The sequence below is a fragment of the Ursus americanus genome, chromosome 29 (assembly GCF_024610735.1).
Source record: "Ursus americanus isolate L20-20 chromosome 29, mUrsAme1.1.p, whole genome shotgun sequence".
Classification (NCBI taxonomy): Eukaryota; Metazoa; Chordata; class Mammalia; order Carnivora; family Ursidae; genus Ursus; species Ursus americanus.
In genome coordinates this window covers 12,557,480-12,573,878 of record NC_142155.1, presented here as the reverse complement: position 1 = coordinate 12,573,878, position 16,399 = coordinate 12,557,480, and the positions used below count along the sequence as shown (strand labels likewise).

The 16,399-nt window shown below is 38.9% G+C and overlaps 1 protein-coding gene across 2 annotated transcripts in view; it reads right to left on the bottom strand.

The window, feature by feature from the left end:
* Window positions 1–16,399, bottom strand: part of COL9A1 (collagen type IX alpha 1 chain) — an 88,809-nt gene that overhangs the window by 27,669 nt on the left and 44,741 nt on the right. For both annotated transcript variants that reach the window (XM_045805310.2, XM_087856902.1), the window contains exons 19-28: window positions 15,204–15,257; window positions 12,529–12,582; window positions 9,545–9,598; window positions 8,099–8,152; window positions 7,903–7,956; window positions 7,714–7,767; window positions 7,248–7,301; window positions 6,196–6,240; window positions 5,047–5,100; window positions 4,887–4,940 (exon numbers count right to left, since the gene is read on the bottom strand). In XM_045805310.2, coding sequence (XP_045661266.1) covers window positions 4,887–4,940; window positions 5,047–5,100; window positions 6,196–6,240; window positions 7,248–7,301; window positions 7,714–7,767; window positions 7,903–7,956; window positions 8,099–8,152; window positions 9,545–9,598; window positions 12,529–12,582; window positions 15,204–15,257 — 531 coding nt within the window. The remainder of the gene's footprint in view (window positions 1–4,886; window positions 4,941–5,046; window positions 5,101–6,195; window positions 6,241–7,247; window positions 7,302–7,713; window positions 7,768–7,902; window positions 7,957–8,098; window positions 8,153–9,544; window positions 9,599–12,528; window positions 12,583–15,203; window positions 15,258–16,399) is intronic.

Below are 16,399 nucleotides of genomic sequence, written 5' to 3'. Positions count from 1 at the left end.
TGAATAGATACATAAAGCACTTAGAACAGTATCTAGCTCACAGTAAGCACTATGAAAGCCTTAGTTATTTTTATTCAAGGTTTTACCCAAGAACTATAGAAATCAATCAAAATTAAGTATTTTAATCTATTTAATTAAATGTTCTTTGCCTTTCAAATCTCCCAACTTTCTTTAAAAATACAAGTTGCTCTTGAAAAATAAAATAAGTCTCTAGTCATCATTTCTCCAGTTTCTGTCAAGACCACTAATCACCAAGAAGAAATCTTTTTTTTTTTTTTTTTTTTTTTTTTTTTTTTTTTTTTTTAGAGAGGGAGGGTGGAGCGGCAGGGGGAGAAGGAGAGAGAGATTCGCAAGCAGGTTCCACACCCAGTGCGGAGCCTGATGTGGGGCTCAGTCTCACAGCCCTGAGATCATGACTTGACCCAAAATCAAGAGTCAGACCCTTAACCGACTGAGCCACCCAGGCACCCCAAAAGGCACCTTCTTTATAAACAAGTACTGAGAGCTATTTTGTAAAACTCATTTCAATAAATACAGACAAAATAATTCCACCTGGAGGTCTTCCTTTTAAAATGGAACTACTAGACTTTTAAAATATCACAGAAAAAAAATCTATTTCATTATACTTGTGTTGTCTTAAGTATTTTGCAAAAAAATAATTTTTTTTAGATTTTATCCCATTGTGCTCTAGATTGTGATAGTGGTTGTATTTGCCTGATTACCCAAAATGCTAACTAGCTGAAGAATGAACATTATTCTTAGTACCATGCTAATTTTAGAAATGAAAAATTATAAATCATTATACTTAGTCTGAATTATATACTTAAGTGCCTCTCTCTGGGAAGAAGGATGCTGATTAACCCAGAAGATCAATTATGATTTCTACAGATTGTTGCTTTTACAAACCCATCTTCATATTAACATTGGAAGATCATATTAGTCCTACTACAATGATAATTTTTAGGTTTGCCACAGATATTTTAAAAATCTATTCAATTTCACAGCATTGTATTTTTATCTGGTGTAGGCTTAAATATTCCCTCACACACAGAAGCAGATCACAGTCTATAACCATCAGAGCTGCTTCACGAATTATTGACAGGGATAACATTCCGTGGCTTGGGTGGCACAGGGATGCAGTTTCAATCATTCAACAATGCGCCGTATGGGGACCTCTGTGCTCAGAGCTGTTGGTGATAGGGTGAGGGGGGACTTCAAGAGACAATGAGAGAGGCTTCTGTGCTCCAGGAGCGTATAATCTTCAGAAAACTGGAAGTAGATCAGCATGGTACTCATCCCAGTCAGAATCACAAGAGTAGAGCAAACACAAGTCACTCAGCAAAAGCCCTGGCAAGTTCTGGGAAGCCTGAAAGAGGGAAATGGACCAGGAGCCATGGCATCCAAGGTGCCCACCATTCTCCTGCTGGAAACCAGGAGTCACCCAGATCCAGGTATAAGCCAGTAGAGTGTGAGCGAGAAAGCCAGAAGCACGAACCAAGTGGTAAAGATACGTGCTCATATGTAAGCACTGGAGGTGACCAAAAAAACTCCAACATATTTTGCTGTGGCACCAGCTAAAACTGTTATAACAATGGCTTGAAAGGAGAATACCACTCAATTTCAAAGACGTGCTCCAATTAGCCCTGGTCCATTAGTAGAACACATTAGAAATAGGTTTTCATTCCTTCTACTCAGCTTTTCGACTTGACATTTGCAAGAAAAACTGATAGAACTTGTGAGGAATCATTGAAAATGTGTTAACTTATCTATGAAACTAAAGGTAATGATGTAAGATGAAAGAACAAATGTATCTTTCAGTAAGTAGATTTGGTGTTAAAACTCTGCTCCAGAACTATAATACTTCCAACCTCTCATGACACTTTCCTATAGAATTTATAGTAGGTGAAAAGTCAATTATTACCAACATAAGCAGCATAGCAAGATTTATTATACCTCCAATTCAATTCATTCTTAGAAATATTTATTGAGCACCACCCTGCGACAGGCCCTGAGGGAAGGGATGTAGGGAATGCAAAGGCGGGTCAGAGATGCCCCTGCTTCCCTGCAGTTTCCACAGCATGTGGCGGAAGGGGCCCGGGTTACAGGGTCCGGAATAAGGAGACAGCACTTCTATCTGGGGGATAGAGCATGATCAGAGATGGTTTCACTGTCGAATTAACATTTCAATTCCATCTAAGAAGATGCAGGGGATGTTGAGTCAGAGAAACAGAGAAGAAAGCCATCTGAGGGCAGAGTGTAACAAAAGAACACAGGTGGGCTGAGAAGTGCAGAGACTATTTGGAAATGAGCATGGAGTCCAGCTTGACTTGAACACAGGCTCTGAGCAAGGCAGAAGTGAGACATAAAACTACAGGATAAACAGTTTAAGATTTGGTACTTCCTTTTCTTGCCTGTTGAAATCCATTGAAGATCTTTAAATGGAGAAGAAGTGATGATGGAAGCTGTACTTCAAAAAGACCAATATGGCAGTGTGCGCAGACTGGGATCACTGCCATTCCCCAGGCCTTTGACATTGTGTCTGACACTCTTATTTGTCACCATGATTGGCGGAACCCTACTGGAGTTCTAGGGTGGAATCCCGGGGAACGAAGAACTATCCCAGCCAACATACCAGGAGTACCTTGTTGGGGAACACCAGTTGAGGGAAGGAAAGACACGCTGGAAAGGCAAATCGGGAGACACCTGATAATCTAAGCAGCAGCTAATGATCTGAGCTGGGTTGGTGGAGGTGGGCTTAGAAAAGAAGAGTCAAATACAAGAGACCTTAAAAAGGAGGAGGTAGAAAGCCCTTGGGTGGCTCAGTCAGTTGGGTGTCTGCTTTCAGCTTGAGTCATGATGCCAGACTCCCAGAATTGAGTCCCAAGTCAGGCTCCTGCTCAGTGGAGAGTTTGCTTCTCCCTCTGCCCTTCACCCCGCTTGTGCTTTCCCCCCCACCTCAAATAAATAAATAAAATCTTTAAAAAAAAAAAAAAAAGGAGGTGGTAGATCAACAGGTCCTATTGGAGATAGGAAACATGATGGAAGAAGAACACCAAGGCTTTGAGCTGCAGTGATCGGAGCAATAAGAATCTGGAAATTTACAGAAACTCAAAAATCAAAACCTAAATCAGGCTCAAAGTTTGCATAGGCATAACAGATCTGCCTCCCCTCACATGAGAGAACTGAACACCCCCCACCCCATCTCCTTCTACAGTTCTTGCCTCTAGTTCTCCATACATCCCATGGCACGTAATCGATGATGGGCCAAGCCCTCTCTACTGTGTCACTTCAGTGCATGGACCTGACATACAGCAGGTGCCCCTTCAACTTTACTGTTCTCTGCTCTATAAAATGAATATTAGACTTAATAGCCAACATTCCCAAAGTTCCAGTGCCCTCTCCCACACTGTTATGGTGTGGACCAGTCATGTAGCATCTTCATTGTTTTAGGAATATGATCTAGCTATAAACTCATTGCTTTGGCAGTCAATTTCTAAATATTTTAGAAGTTCACAGGCTTCAAGCAAGAGAAAAGAAAAGGATAACTGAGCAGTGAATGAGCAAGGACCATGATGAGGAGCAGTAGCTAGTTTCTCTGGCTGCAGAGAAACTTCTGGAAACCGTGTGATAGAGGTCAGTTGACAAACACCTGTGAGAAGTGGGAAAACTCCCCTCTCATGTCAAGACAGCTGGAATATTTCACTTCCTTGAAACATGAAAATCGTCATTCAACATGCTCATGAAAATACTTTTAAAAAAATAACAATATTTGGAAATGTTTCTGGGTTCTCACTTCGAGTTCTTTTTGTTACCCAGCAGATTTTTAAAACAAGAACTTAAACTGAAGGCCAGAGAAAATTTTTTAGAGTTAACATTAAGTGTATAGTGTTTAATTTCCTAATCAGTTTCTCTCTAAGGGTTAAAGTGTATCTAGTGAAACAATACACATTGCTGTATTGGCTGCAAAATAGACACATTTATAAACTCACCCTAAAAGATGTCTAGCAATCTCTCAAAAGATTAAATATAGTTACCACATGACCCAGAAATTCCATTCCTAGGTGTTCTACTCAAGAGAAATAAAAACATGTGTCCACACGAAAACTTGTAGAAAAAATGTTCACAGCAGCATTATTCATAATGGCCCAAAACTGGAAATAACCCAAATGTCCATTAGTGGATGAAAGAATGAAGGGAAGGTGGTATACCCATATAATAGTGTTCATATTACTGAACATTAGTCAGCACTAAGAAGAAAGGAGTACTGATAGATGCTACAGCATAGGTAAGCCTTGAAACATGCTGAAGGGAGCCATTCACTGAAAACCCCCGTATTGTGTATTCCATGTATATGAAATTCTCAGAACAGGTAGATCTACCTGAAAGTGGATTAGTGGTTGCCTAGGGCGGAGAGGATTGGGGGCGGGGCAATGCTGAGTGACTGCAAGTGGACACAGAGTTTCTTTGCTGGGTGATTAAAAGGTTTTAAAATTAACCATGGCAATGGTTGCACAATTCTATAAATATGCTAAAAATCAATGACTCATATGCTTTAAATGGTTGAATTATATAGTATATGAATTATATCTCAGTAAAGTTTTTTTAGCCACGCTAAAATATTTCCTTCAACATGAGATGAGAGTAAAAAAGGGTCCTCGTGCTTTTAAAAATACTTTAAAAAATTTTTTGAGTTTTATTTCCACTTTCTGAATTTAAACAAGCAGATTGTATTCATGAATAGCATTCCCGTTTCACAGTCTTTCTCGACTAGCCCGCGCTCACACTGGAGAAGGCATTCACAGATAAATGAATAAATGATTGGAAGGTCACCCAGCAAAAACCCTGGGAAGGTACTTCAGAAGGTTCTACAGAAAAGGAGTACTCACAGGAAGCCCCCGGGGTCCTCGGGGTCCCACCTCTCCTGGCGGCCCCTGTTGGCCCTGTGATGAGGAAGGCAGGGAAAGAAAAAAGTTAACACTCCCTAACTCTTTGCTGAGTGATTGCAACTGGTAATAACATAAGGAAAGGTAACTCATGTTGTCTTACCGGTTTGCCTGAATTCCCCAGCTGACCAGGCTTCCCTGGAGCACCTGTGTTACCCTAAAGGTAAAAGGCGACATTCTAAGTAATTCAGACAGCAAGAAAGCAAAATCATCAACCTGTCCTACCCTGGCAGGGCCTTTCTTACACCTGAGTAGCATTAACTTCCCAATTTCACATGGAGAATTTGGGACGATATAGGATCTCTTTCTTGGCGGATACATTAAAGTTCTTTCGATTCAGGATACTATTCTGTTATTCCCAGAAGTATAGTAAAGGTATCAAAAAATGTTGCAAAATGAAGGTCAAATGTGAAAAAATGAAGGTCTTTACCCAGACAGGAATAGAAGATTTTTCTTTCTTCACAATATTAATTATATGTGTCTTTCCTTTACCATTTCTATCTCCCGTAAACTTCTTGGAGCCCTTTTACCTGACACTGACACTATTAAAATTAAAAAGAATCCTGTGAACATGAGGAATAGGAGGATGTGCTGTTGAGAGGACCCTGGCAGCAAGGTCCAGGGAACGCACACGTCTGGGGATCCATCGTCACCATCAATCTCTCGGTCAGCTCAGGAAGCGAGCATCTCTGCTGAAGATGCCGTGGCCCCCAGTAACTGGAGAGCTGTAGCCATACAACCTAGTAGTGATCAAATTCTACGTTACTCACATTTTATCTATTTTATTTAAAGTAAAGCTATATCTTATCCCTTCAAGTTTTCCTTCACCTATTGTTTTTACTTGCTGCAATGTCAGCCCTGGTTGATCAGTCTGAGAACAAAATGTCTAATATCTTTTTAGTTTAAACGATATCATGTTAGTAATATTCACTGCCATAATTTCTGTAGCTTCATCATAATTTCCTTATTTTCAGTGGTAAAAAGCAATAACACTTTCTCTGTTTTATACTGGCAAAGGATGACACATCTAGGAAGAAAGTCTAATCAGCAACACTTTGTCAAAGTATTCTTTCTGTAGCTAAGAAAGAGATTAGCATTTGACGCTTCAAAAAAGACTTTTTAAAAATTTTTCCTTAGGGTCACATATAAAATAAAAGGCAGGTTGGAAATACTAAAAATGATAAATAAAACATGTTAATGAAAAAACAAAGACATAGGGAAAAGTACCAATTAAAAAGTTTTCATCTTTTACCTTTTCACCAGCAATACCCTTTGCACCAGGAACCCCAGGTACACCCTAAAAGAGGGCACACAGAACATCAGTTGAATCACCTCAGCGGAGAATCTGTGAGGTGCCGAGCCCACTGCACATCGCCGAGGGGCTCAGGGGATCATGGCAACACCAAAGCTTTAGTGTGAGGGAGCGTCTTCCTGGTTCCCAAGTTCTGAACAACTCCAGAACTACCCACAGTTTAGAAGGAATTACTTTACTCTATCTGGCTTGTTAAGTCTGCACATCCTGAGGCAAATCCTACCTCTAAACTACAGTTATTTTTCAAGCATGAATTTCCAAATTATAGTCCAGTCAAGGGAAGCTCCTACCAGCATGACTCCATGTATAGAATATAGAAACAAAGACCAATTGAAACGCTAACCCTTAAGGAGACAAACGGAATGGCGGGAGAATGCTGGCTCGAACTAAAATTTGGTTCTATTGGGAGTCCTAATGTTCTCGGATTACTTTAAAATGTCAGATATCATAATAAATTGAGGCCAGTCCTCAAATTACCAAGTATCCCTTTATTACCTTGAAACATTTGTCTCCAAGAATACATCTGTATAACCCACATTAATCTCTAGCCACATCAATGCAGGGAAACACCAATTTGACTAATTCAAAATAGCATACAATCAAAAAAATGGTATCGGATACCTCACATCATTCCGTGAGCATACTCTCAAGCCTCTTATGACTCACTTCTGCTAACAAGAACTTCAGAACTGGTGAAAAGGAGGAGGGAGTATGTGCTCCAGGCCCACAGCTCAGAGTTAGTAAAAAGAGAAGACAGATTGAGTGAACTAAAGAGAGAAGAAGAATGCAAAATACAAATTAAAGCTTATATAGTTATTAGAGAAATAGTTCCTTCCTCAGGAAAAAAGTTTAAAACATCAAACTGTAAAAATGTAAAATTAAAGCATCATATATCTTCCCCGGAACTTATCAAATTATTTGTTTCTCCCTAAAATTCATATTTTCCAAATATGTAGCTAAACCAGTAAACATTTAAAGACCCAAATACTCACTGGTAAGCCCTGCAATCCTGCATCACCAGGAGGCCCAGGCTTCCCCGGTTCACCCTGAGAAAAGAAGTTTTTATTGCATCATTGAACCTGTGTTAACTGCTGTATGTCTTTCAAGAAAAGAAAGGACACAGGGCTTCTGCGTAGAAGGAGTCTCCCTACAGTTGACCTTACATGCACTTTTATAATATGATCCAGTTCAGGGAGGGGGGGGGAGAGAACGGGGAGGATGGACTTAGGACATAAATTTAATCAAAATACACAATCTCTTTCAGCTGCTTTCATTGACACAGCAATTCTACTGACTTCCTAAAACCAAGTAAACAAACATACTATTCTAATAGTATTTTTGAGTTGACACTTGATTAAAAAACTAAACGGAGGAAAAAAGCCCAAACCAGCTGAGTAAATCTCCCAGTAGTGTAGTAATGGAAATGCTGGGCTTCGTTGGCCAGGGCTACACAGCTACCTTTGTTCCTGGCATTCCAGGTATCCCGTCACGGCCATCCACACCTGGCAAGCCCTAAAGACACACAAAGAAACACACTGTGTCTTAGAAGCAGTCACATTGTTCTTCCCTTCATTATTTTCTAAAGTTCTATTACAAGTTAATAATCATTTGGAAAAACGTGGTGGGTGACTATGGCTCAGGACATACCGTGTCTCCTTTGGTCCCAGGGAGGCCAGGAATTCCTCTAGAACCTTGAGGCCCCTTGCAGGGCAGAAGGGAAGGGATAGACAAGACATGCTCATTTATCATGACACTTCGAACACATCAAAGAGATAAGCATAATCAGCAGAGGACACCAAAAAAAGCAAAATGTTTGTAGTGATTAACACTAATTTGAACTCACTCTATCTCCCTTGGGACCTATTTCTCCTGGAGGTCCTCTCTGTCCTTGATCACCCTGTATGAAAATAGAATGTTGTTAATATAAGCAAAAGTTACTTCTTGATAGACTTTTGAAACTATAAAACACCATCCATATTACTTTATTACTGCTCTTTCACCCCATGCTTTGCTCTGTCATGGATGCCTAGCTCAAGAAATCTTTTTATAAAAATTACATTGTCTTAAAATTTATATTGCCATAGGGATCATAGAGACTTGCTTGGAATATTTTGATTCCATTTTAAATGTGTAAAGCTTCTGTGCTCTTTGGATGTATAAGTATAATAAAATTAAGATCCATACTTCAGGTAACCTTAACATCAGTAACTAGGTCTACATATCAGCTAAACTCATTGAGTACCATGGTGGATTGAGGTTTGGGTCAGTTGCCAATCTTTTCTCCATATTATTTCATTCTCCAGGCAATAATAATGGTTTCCGTCAAAATTATCTGGCTAATGTTGACTTATAGTACAGATAGTTATAGATGAGAGGATGTGTCTTCCTAAAATATAGCTTTTGTTGAATTGCATAAGTACTCTAAAACCTCAAATGGTTTCCTATTGCTACTAGATCAGTTCAAATTGCTCACATTGGCATTAAATACCCTCCACAATGTGATCCGACTTTATCCACTCAATTTCATCTTCTCAACAGAAACTTTCCAAGCCAAGCAGTAACAATCCCTATGAGACAACACACCCCATCACCACCACCAATGCTCCTTCTCACCTGTGCTCTGCTGCCCTTCCCACCCAGAATGGCTTTCCAGATCAACCTGCCTCTAGGATCCTCTTCTTGCATGCATTACCTCTACCACATGCTCCAATGCTGGATCTTGTAATGCATAATGTAGTTACATTCTGTCTTTCCCACTGGGCCATGAAAATTCTATTTTCCTCATACCTTTTCTTTTTCTGTGATAAAGATGGTTATTAATGGGTGACTTTTTAATTTATTTCTAGAAAAGCTGTGAGGCAGCCTATAATAATGACACATGTACATATAGCAGTCAAAACACAGAATAATGAGATCGGAAATCATAGAAAAGGAAAAGGAGAGAATTACCCAAGAACCTGACATGAGACAGTTACTGTGGCTCTAAGCATCCTGTCAGCCAAAACGAAAGGGAAACACAGCGAACATAAGAATTTAACAATTTGACTTCACCTTCACCTAACAAAAAACCCATATTGAGTCAAAAGAACTTTTCTCTTTATTCAAGGAAGTGATGCTTATCTTCATTAAAATTTGTTTAAATAAATATAAAAACTGCCCATTTTACCACTTGCATTATTCACATGTAAGAGACACTTGCACACACACATGTGCGTGCACATCAAATAATCTATCACTGATCATTGCTAAATAATCTATCACTGGGTCTTGTAAAAGGAAAACTACTTACAGGTGCACCAGGAAGACCCTGAGGCCCAGGTTCTCCATCTAAGCCCCGAGCACCCTGCAAAAAAAACAAGACAAAGAAATGAAATTGAGATCCGTCATTAAAGGGCACATCGGTCTTCCCATAGAACGTTAATAGCCAGATAAAAAGAAGGTTTTGTGTCTGTAATATATACTGTATTCATCAGTGAACCATTGGACACCTCAGATATGAAAACACTAGTTTACATCTCCTCATCCCACCAAGAGTACTGACAGCCAATCTTCGATACCACCCTGGATATTTTAAGTTAACACAGCAGCCATTCTTGATTGATGACATGAACTAAAAACACTGGTACCTATTTGGAGAAGTTGGCAAACCTATCGGAAGAGGTTTGGTAGTCACCTCCCAGGGCTCTCAGGATTCCTATGGCTATTCATTAATGGTGAAGACCAAGGAGCCACCCAAAGAATAGGATAGTTTCCATGGACCCTGCTGTTGCCACAGCTGTGGCTGGGATTTTGTGACACTGGATTTCCACCAAGATCCAGAATCAGAAGTCCAGTCATGTGATTTAGAAGAATGAATTGTAATAAGGATTTGAGTATCCCCCGTTCCATCCTACATAGACGTTCGGTTAGGTTTATATAAAATAATCCACCTATCTTCTAAACAACAGAGTCATCCTACCAAGGGATGGAAACTACAGAGCTTTATAAATACAATTATCTTGAAATCAATTGTGACTTGGTTATATTGTACATATCACCTCCTTATTTAATGGTAAGAATCAAAATGTGATTTTAAAACAAAATATGGGGGTTTTTCTTAGTGCTTTCTATGTACGCTGCATGATAAAATACAACCCTCTTCTTTAAGTCTTTTTCTCATCTGCTAAGTGGATGAGAAGGCAGAAGGGCAACTGAAGTCAACAGGCCATCTCCTAATGAATAGGGTTGAGATAAGGAGATGATAAAATAAATGGAAAACAGTCAAAAGAGTGCTGGATGGATGTCAGGCCAAGAAATCCAGGTGGACAGCATCTGTAGTAAGAATTAAGAATTAGAAAACCTTTAATAGGAGGTTCAGAAAAGGTAGAATCAAAGAAAGAACACAACTGAAGCAGAGGCACCACGGAGCCTTGAAATTCTTTGATCCCTAAAAACTAGAACAGAGCAGAAAGCATTTTACATTCACCAGGGAAGAAGAGGTTTGGAAGACCCAAAAAGGACCTTGACTTCATCCTTCACCCTGCGTTGTGAGCGCGGAGCCTGGCGCTCGCATTATAGAAATGGCTGTGATGCACTCCCTCTCTCTCTTACTGCTGTTCAGCAAGAGCTCAGACCCAAAATGCTGTTACTAGGCAACCACTTCAGGGGTCTGAGTTCATGAGAAGAGCTTGCTTTTTTTTTTTTTCCTTTTTTTTTTTTTTTTGTTATTGAAAGCAATTTGACAGAACTCAAAGGAAATGAGAAATTTTGAAAAATGCCAAGTAAAAAAAATACCTCAAATAAAGAGCATATCAAAAACAGTAATTGGTTTCAAAGTGTGGGGTCACATATTTTAGATAATTTAAACTCAGAAAAAGCAAAGGCCCAGGTATCAGCAACTTCAAAATAAATGGGATTTATTATTTAATAACAGAAGAGATACATACAGAATGTTACTTAAGGTAACATGAATGTACAAATATGAAATATGTTTCTTTTCAAATACAGTGTTTTTAGAAAAGAAATATTCTAGAGGAAATGGCAGAGTACAACAGGCAGAATGAGGGACAAAGAGGCTGAAAAAAAATGAAGGAATTAGTCACAAAATAATTCCTTCAATTTCCAAAAATGTGCTTTTCTTTTAGAAAAATTTTATTTATTGAGCACCTACAATGTGCAAGTTATTCTGGCTTAGCTGTTAAGAAAAGTCTCTGTGCTTTGTGAAATGACACAAATTAGCCATAGAGGTTCTAAAGAGAAAGAGGCGAGGGTCAGAAGTGGTGGTAGGCAAAGTGGTTTTTTTGTTTTTCCTGGAATCTACAAATTGGCTTTCCTAATATACTAAGTGGTAATCATTTTCTTAAAACCTGATAGAGAAGCTAAAACAACCCTACACGCATGCACGCACACACACACACACACACACACACACACACACACACACAGAGTGAGAAAAACATTTCTGAGCACATCAGGAACGTTCAGGTTTCCACTATTTTTGTTTATGATATTCACTCAGCCAAGTATTCCCCATCCTCCACCCTCCACCAGTGGGAACACGTCATCCTTCTAGGCCTGGCATCCTCCTAATGCCACCTCCTCCGTGAGACCTCCCAGTCCCCTGATCAAGAGTAGCCACTCCTTCGTCTTCACTCCCTTATGCCACTTGCCCTCAAATTTATGTGTCTCTCATTTACCTTGTAGTTAGCTATCTACTCATTGGTTTCTCCCAATAAATAACAAATTTGAAGTCCTTATTCCTCTTTGAATCTCCCCATCATCTCACAGTGCCTTGCTATGGAAATGGTAGGAGAATCTGGTTTTTGAGACTGGGCTAAGGACAGGTTGGTAAACTCTAGCCACAGGTGTATGATCCTTGTTGACGACAGAGCTCAGGGATCAGCCTGGAGGGAGAGCCACGCATGGCCCTAGTGTCCTTGGGGATATCCTGCCTTCTCTTACCTCTCTCTTTCCATTCTCCCCTGTCTTTGCTTTGATTTCCAGGTATTGTGTCAGTACTATCAGTATTAACTACTGATAATGATAAAGAGAAAAAAATGTAACATCCCTGCTTATTTCTATCTACCTAAGATAATTTAAAATATATAATACACAAGTATCATACATACTACTCATTTCTGTCATCTATGTTTATAACAAATGTAAAAACCTTGCCAAACATCTACAAAGCAAATAAGTTTTAAAAAATGATGTTGCTGAAAATAACAAGATACTTTTAAATGGCCAAAATTTTAAATATTTATACATTTTGGTATCATATCATCATCATCTTACTTTTTCCCCTTTGGCCCCAACTATGCCAGTGATGCCTCGTAATCCTTGAGCTCCCTGGAAATATAAAAAAGAACAGTGAATTGTTTTAGTTGAAGCACACACTTGTTTATCTCATCGCAAAAGTTGCTCCAGAAAGATGTTAACATAACGAAAGGTAACATTAAGAAATAGTGACATTATGTAAACAAATGTTTCTAGTTTAGAAAGAAAAATCCAAGGAGAATTCTTCTGATGGTAAACATTCTTCTAAAACTCTGAAGATGTACATAAACCTGGAGCTGGAGCAATTACTGATGACAAAAAAGTAAACATCATTAGCATAAGAGAACTACAATCATGTATCTTGACGTACTTTTTACTAGGGTACAGAATACACTGCCATTTCTACTGCCTTCATGATTCGTAACTTGGTTACATGTAAGATGGTTGGGATTTTAAACTTTGGAATGAGTTTTCCCCACCAATGTATGCCTTCAGAGGCCATTCGGTTTCCAGGCTAGTCCACAAAAGCTTATGTAAATGGAGCTGAAGTCTCGACTAACCACCAGGAGTCACTATTCATTACACCATCTCTGACAGAGGCATTCTGAGTTCCCTCCTGGGGCAGCAGGAATCCATCTCACCCCACCTCAGGCATCGGAGTGGGTAAGCCTAAAAATAAGGATGTGAGTGTGATTTCTAGACTCTTCTTCAATACTGAAATGTCACCATTCTCAATTCTCTGGCCCCACAGCAGCAGGGCTCCAGGGGTGGATCCTGTAAGGGGTGAGCCTGGGTGCTCTCGTGGGAGCAGTGGCAGGGGGATGCTCCTTCAGGAAGGTGGAGCAGCCGCTTCTGAGCAATTTGCTAACTGTCCACTGTGACTGGCTTAGGATACAGTAGCTCTAGGCCAGCCATTCTCTTGTGTTCTCACTTGGAGAAAATGGGGCAATTCTCTGGCCAACCCTGCCTGCCTCCAGATAAGTCCAAATTCTGAGTAGATCAGTTAGGAATGACCTAAATGTGTAAGATGATCCAGCTTAGGTTAACCACTTGGGATATAAAATGAGATGTGGCCATATCAGATTGAAACTGCTCTTTCTGAAGATAATTCTACAAAAGGAATTCCAAAAATATTTGAGCCAATGGCAGTGACGTGAGAATGCCATGTATTATCTCTTAAGGTGCCTACTTTGAAGGACAGAGCTTGTGTATAAATGTTCCCAAAAGCATATTTTTAAAAAAAAAATGTGCATTACTTTATAGATGCACGTTTAAAAAGTGAACATTTGGGAAGTTTATAGAAGCATTTTGGCAAGCCTACAGCCAAACACCAGAAGGTCAGCAAGCACTAACAACAGCCCCCAATGGACCATTTGAGCCCTGCAGAACCCAACAGATATCCTTAATCCATGAAAACATTTTTAAATACTGCTTGCAAAATTCTGTTCTGAGGATGTGGGGGGGTGGCTTTAAAAATAACTTTAAATCCCCACTAAATTTTCATCAGGAAAGAAAGAAAAGAAAAGAAAAGAAAAGAAAGAAAGAAAGAAAGAAAGAAGAGAGAGAGAGAGGGAGGGAGGGAGGGAGGGAGGGAGGAAGAAAGAAAGAAAGAAAAGGAAAGGAAAGGAAAGAAAAGAAAAGAAGAAAAGAAAGGAAAGAAAGAAAGAAACCATCCATATGTCTCTTACACTATTTTTATCTCCCTCCTATGAAATAGAGTCCATCTCCTTATTGTCTCCTTTCAAGGGCTCAGGGAAGACAAGCTTCTGAAATTTCTTTTAAGTTCTCATGTGGCTTAAAAGCAGAGGCCATTTCTGACAAATGCTCAGACTCATTTCCTTTAGCTGGAATTTCCTTAAGCTCTGGGGTAAGTACTAATCTACACAGCTCCCTGAACTCTTTCATAAAAGGCCAGTTGTTTGGGGGAAGAGCAGAGCAGGGCAAGGAAGGGTGGCCTCATGTTTGTCCTCCCTAAGCTGAGAATAGGACCTGAACGTGTCCTTTACATGGTAAAGACCTTGGCTAGCTGCAATGTTCAGTGAATATTCAGAAATTATTATTTCCATAATTGTTAACTACTCATCTTGATAAGAAAAAAAGTGTGACAATTCTACTTTCGTATACAAAAGTAATGTAAATTTTGATGTAGCAAACACTTTAAAGTGAAGTATGCCAATGCCCCAAATTACCTCATGGTGCATATAATTGCAGCAATCTGCCAAAGCACAGGGGACAAACTTTTTATTAAAAGGCATGATTACAAGCAATTAAGAATGGTCTACTTATAATGATTACATGCTGGCATAAGGTGTATTCAATCCAGTGGATGATGCACGTGCTGCATATTCAGGGTACGTGAAATTTTCTATGTCGTGTGAAAGTGCCATAGAATATAAAAGATATGTATCAACCTCTTGTGTTCAGTATTTGCTTTCAGATTGCCTAGCCCTGAAATCTAGTAAATGAATGTATGTAATTACAGGTCAAAATTTTTCTGTTAAAATGGTGCTTGAATATACAACGGGGATCCCTTCCTATTTTGAAAAAATGGTAATCTCCCAATGCTGGCTTGGTGGGAAAATATGTTAATGTAATACTCTTAATCCAAATGCTAAACAGGAAATATTCCAAAAGTCATGAAAAAAAGAATATTTGCATAGCCTAGTTAAATTTTTTTTTTTTTAATACCTTACCGGAGGTCCTTGAGCTCCAACTTCTCCCAGTTCCCCCTGGTCACCTTCTTCACCCTAATAAACAACAGAAAAGCACACCAAATGTTATCCCAGCAAATGAGCATAGATAGATAACTCAGCACATCTGAAATTCACTTGGCATCCCCTGAGTTGTGTTACTATACTTTCTTAAATTAGTTTATATGAGTAATCCATATTATTTGTAGGACATTCAGAAAATACAGAGAAATATGCAAAAAAGTCACCCAAAGCCCATATTTCAACTATAAATATCAGTAACATCTTAGATGCTATATTAATAGCAATATTAATATAGAACCTTTGCGCATATATGTAAAGAACTAGGTTATGCCTAAATCATTTATACTTGATTTTTGAATCAATTGTGAGAGTATTACATAGTGGTTTCAGTCTCATAATTTTATTCAGATTATATTCCATAAGAATACCTGATTGACAGTGAGGAAAGGCAGTCCCAACTGGAAAGCCAGTGAATTAGCTATTATTTCAAGGAATGGATAATCAACACATGTGTGTAACTAAATGCTACCTGTATGTACCTGCCCAAATATCAAAACAACAGTGATTGATACGTGCACAGTAAGTTTTCATTAGCAAGGTTTGGGGTATTTTCCTACAGAGTCTAGGATAAACCCTAGAGTAATATAGTTGATGCAGATATTTCACCAGCAGATGAATAGCGCACAACTAATCAATAACTACAACATAATGACAAATTTAGGAACAGCAATTCATTATCATTTTACTGAAAGATTTTTGACTATTCATTCCTATATCCATCGACAAATTTTAAAATTTTCATTAACTAATTTGTAGAGTAAATTCAAGGCAGAATTATGAATCCACTTTCAGGTTACAGTTCAGTGCATCTATTACCCTTTTAAGGTTCATTCTTCAATGAGCTATTGTCATCTTATCTTCCCACGTAAATTTTCAAAGACACCACTGAAAGGTGTAAGTGACACAACATGTGAAATAAATTAAAGGAGTTTTCAGCAATGACCAATAAAATTTTGGTCAATTACCTCACACACCAAAACAATTTTCAGGTTCTTCACTGAAAATGAAACCAAATTTGAGAGTCTGGATAACTAACGTATGTATAGGTATCAATAGTACTGATTTCTTGGGGAGAGGGGTAAATACTCTAATTGATAGTTCCATCCCCAAATGGG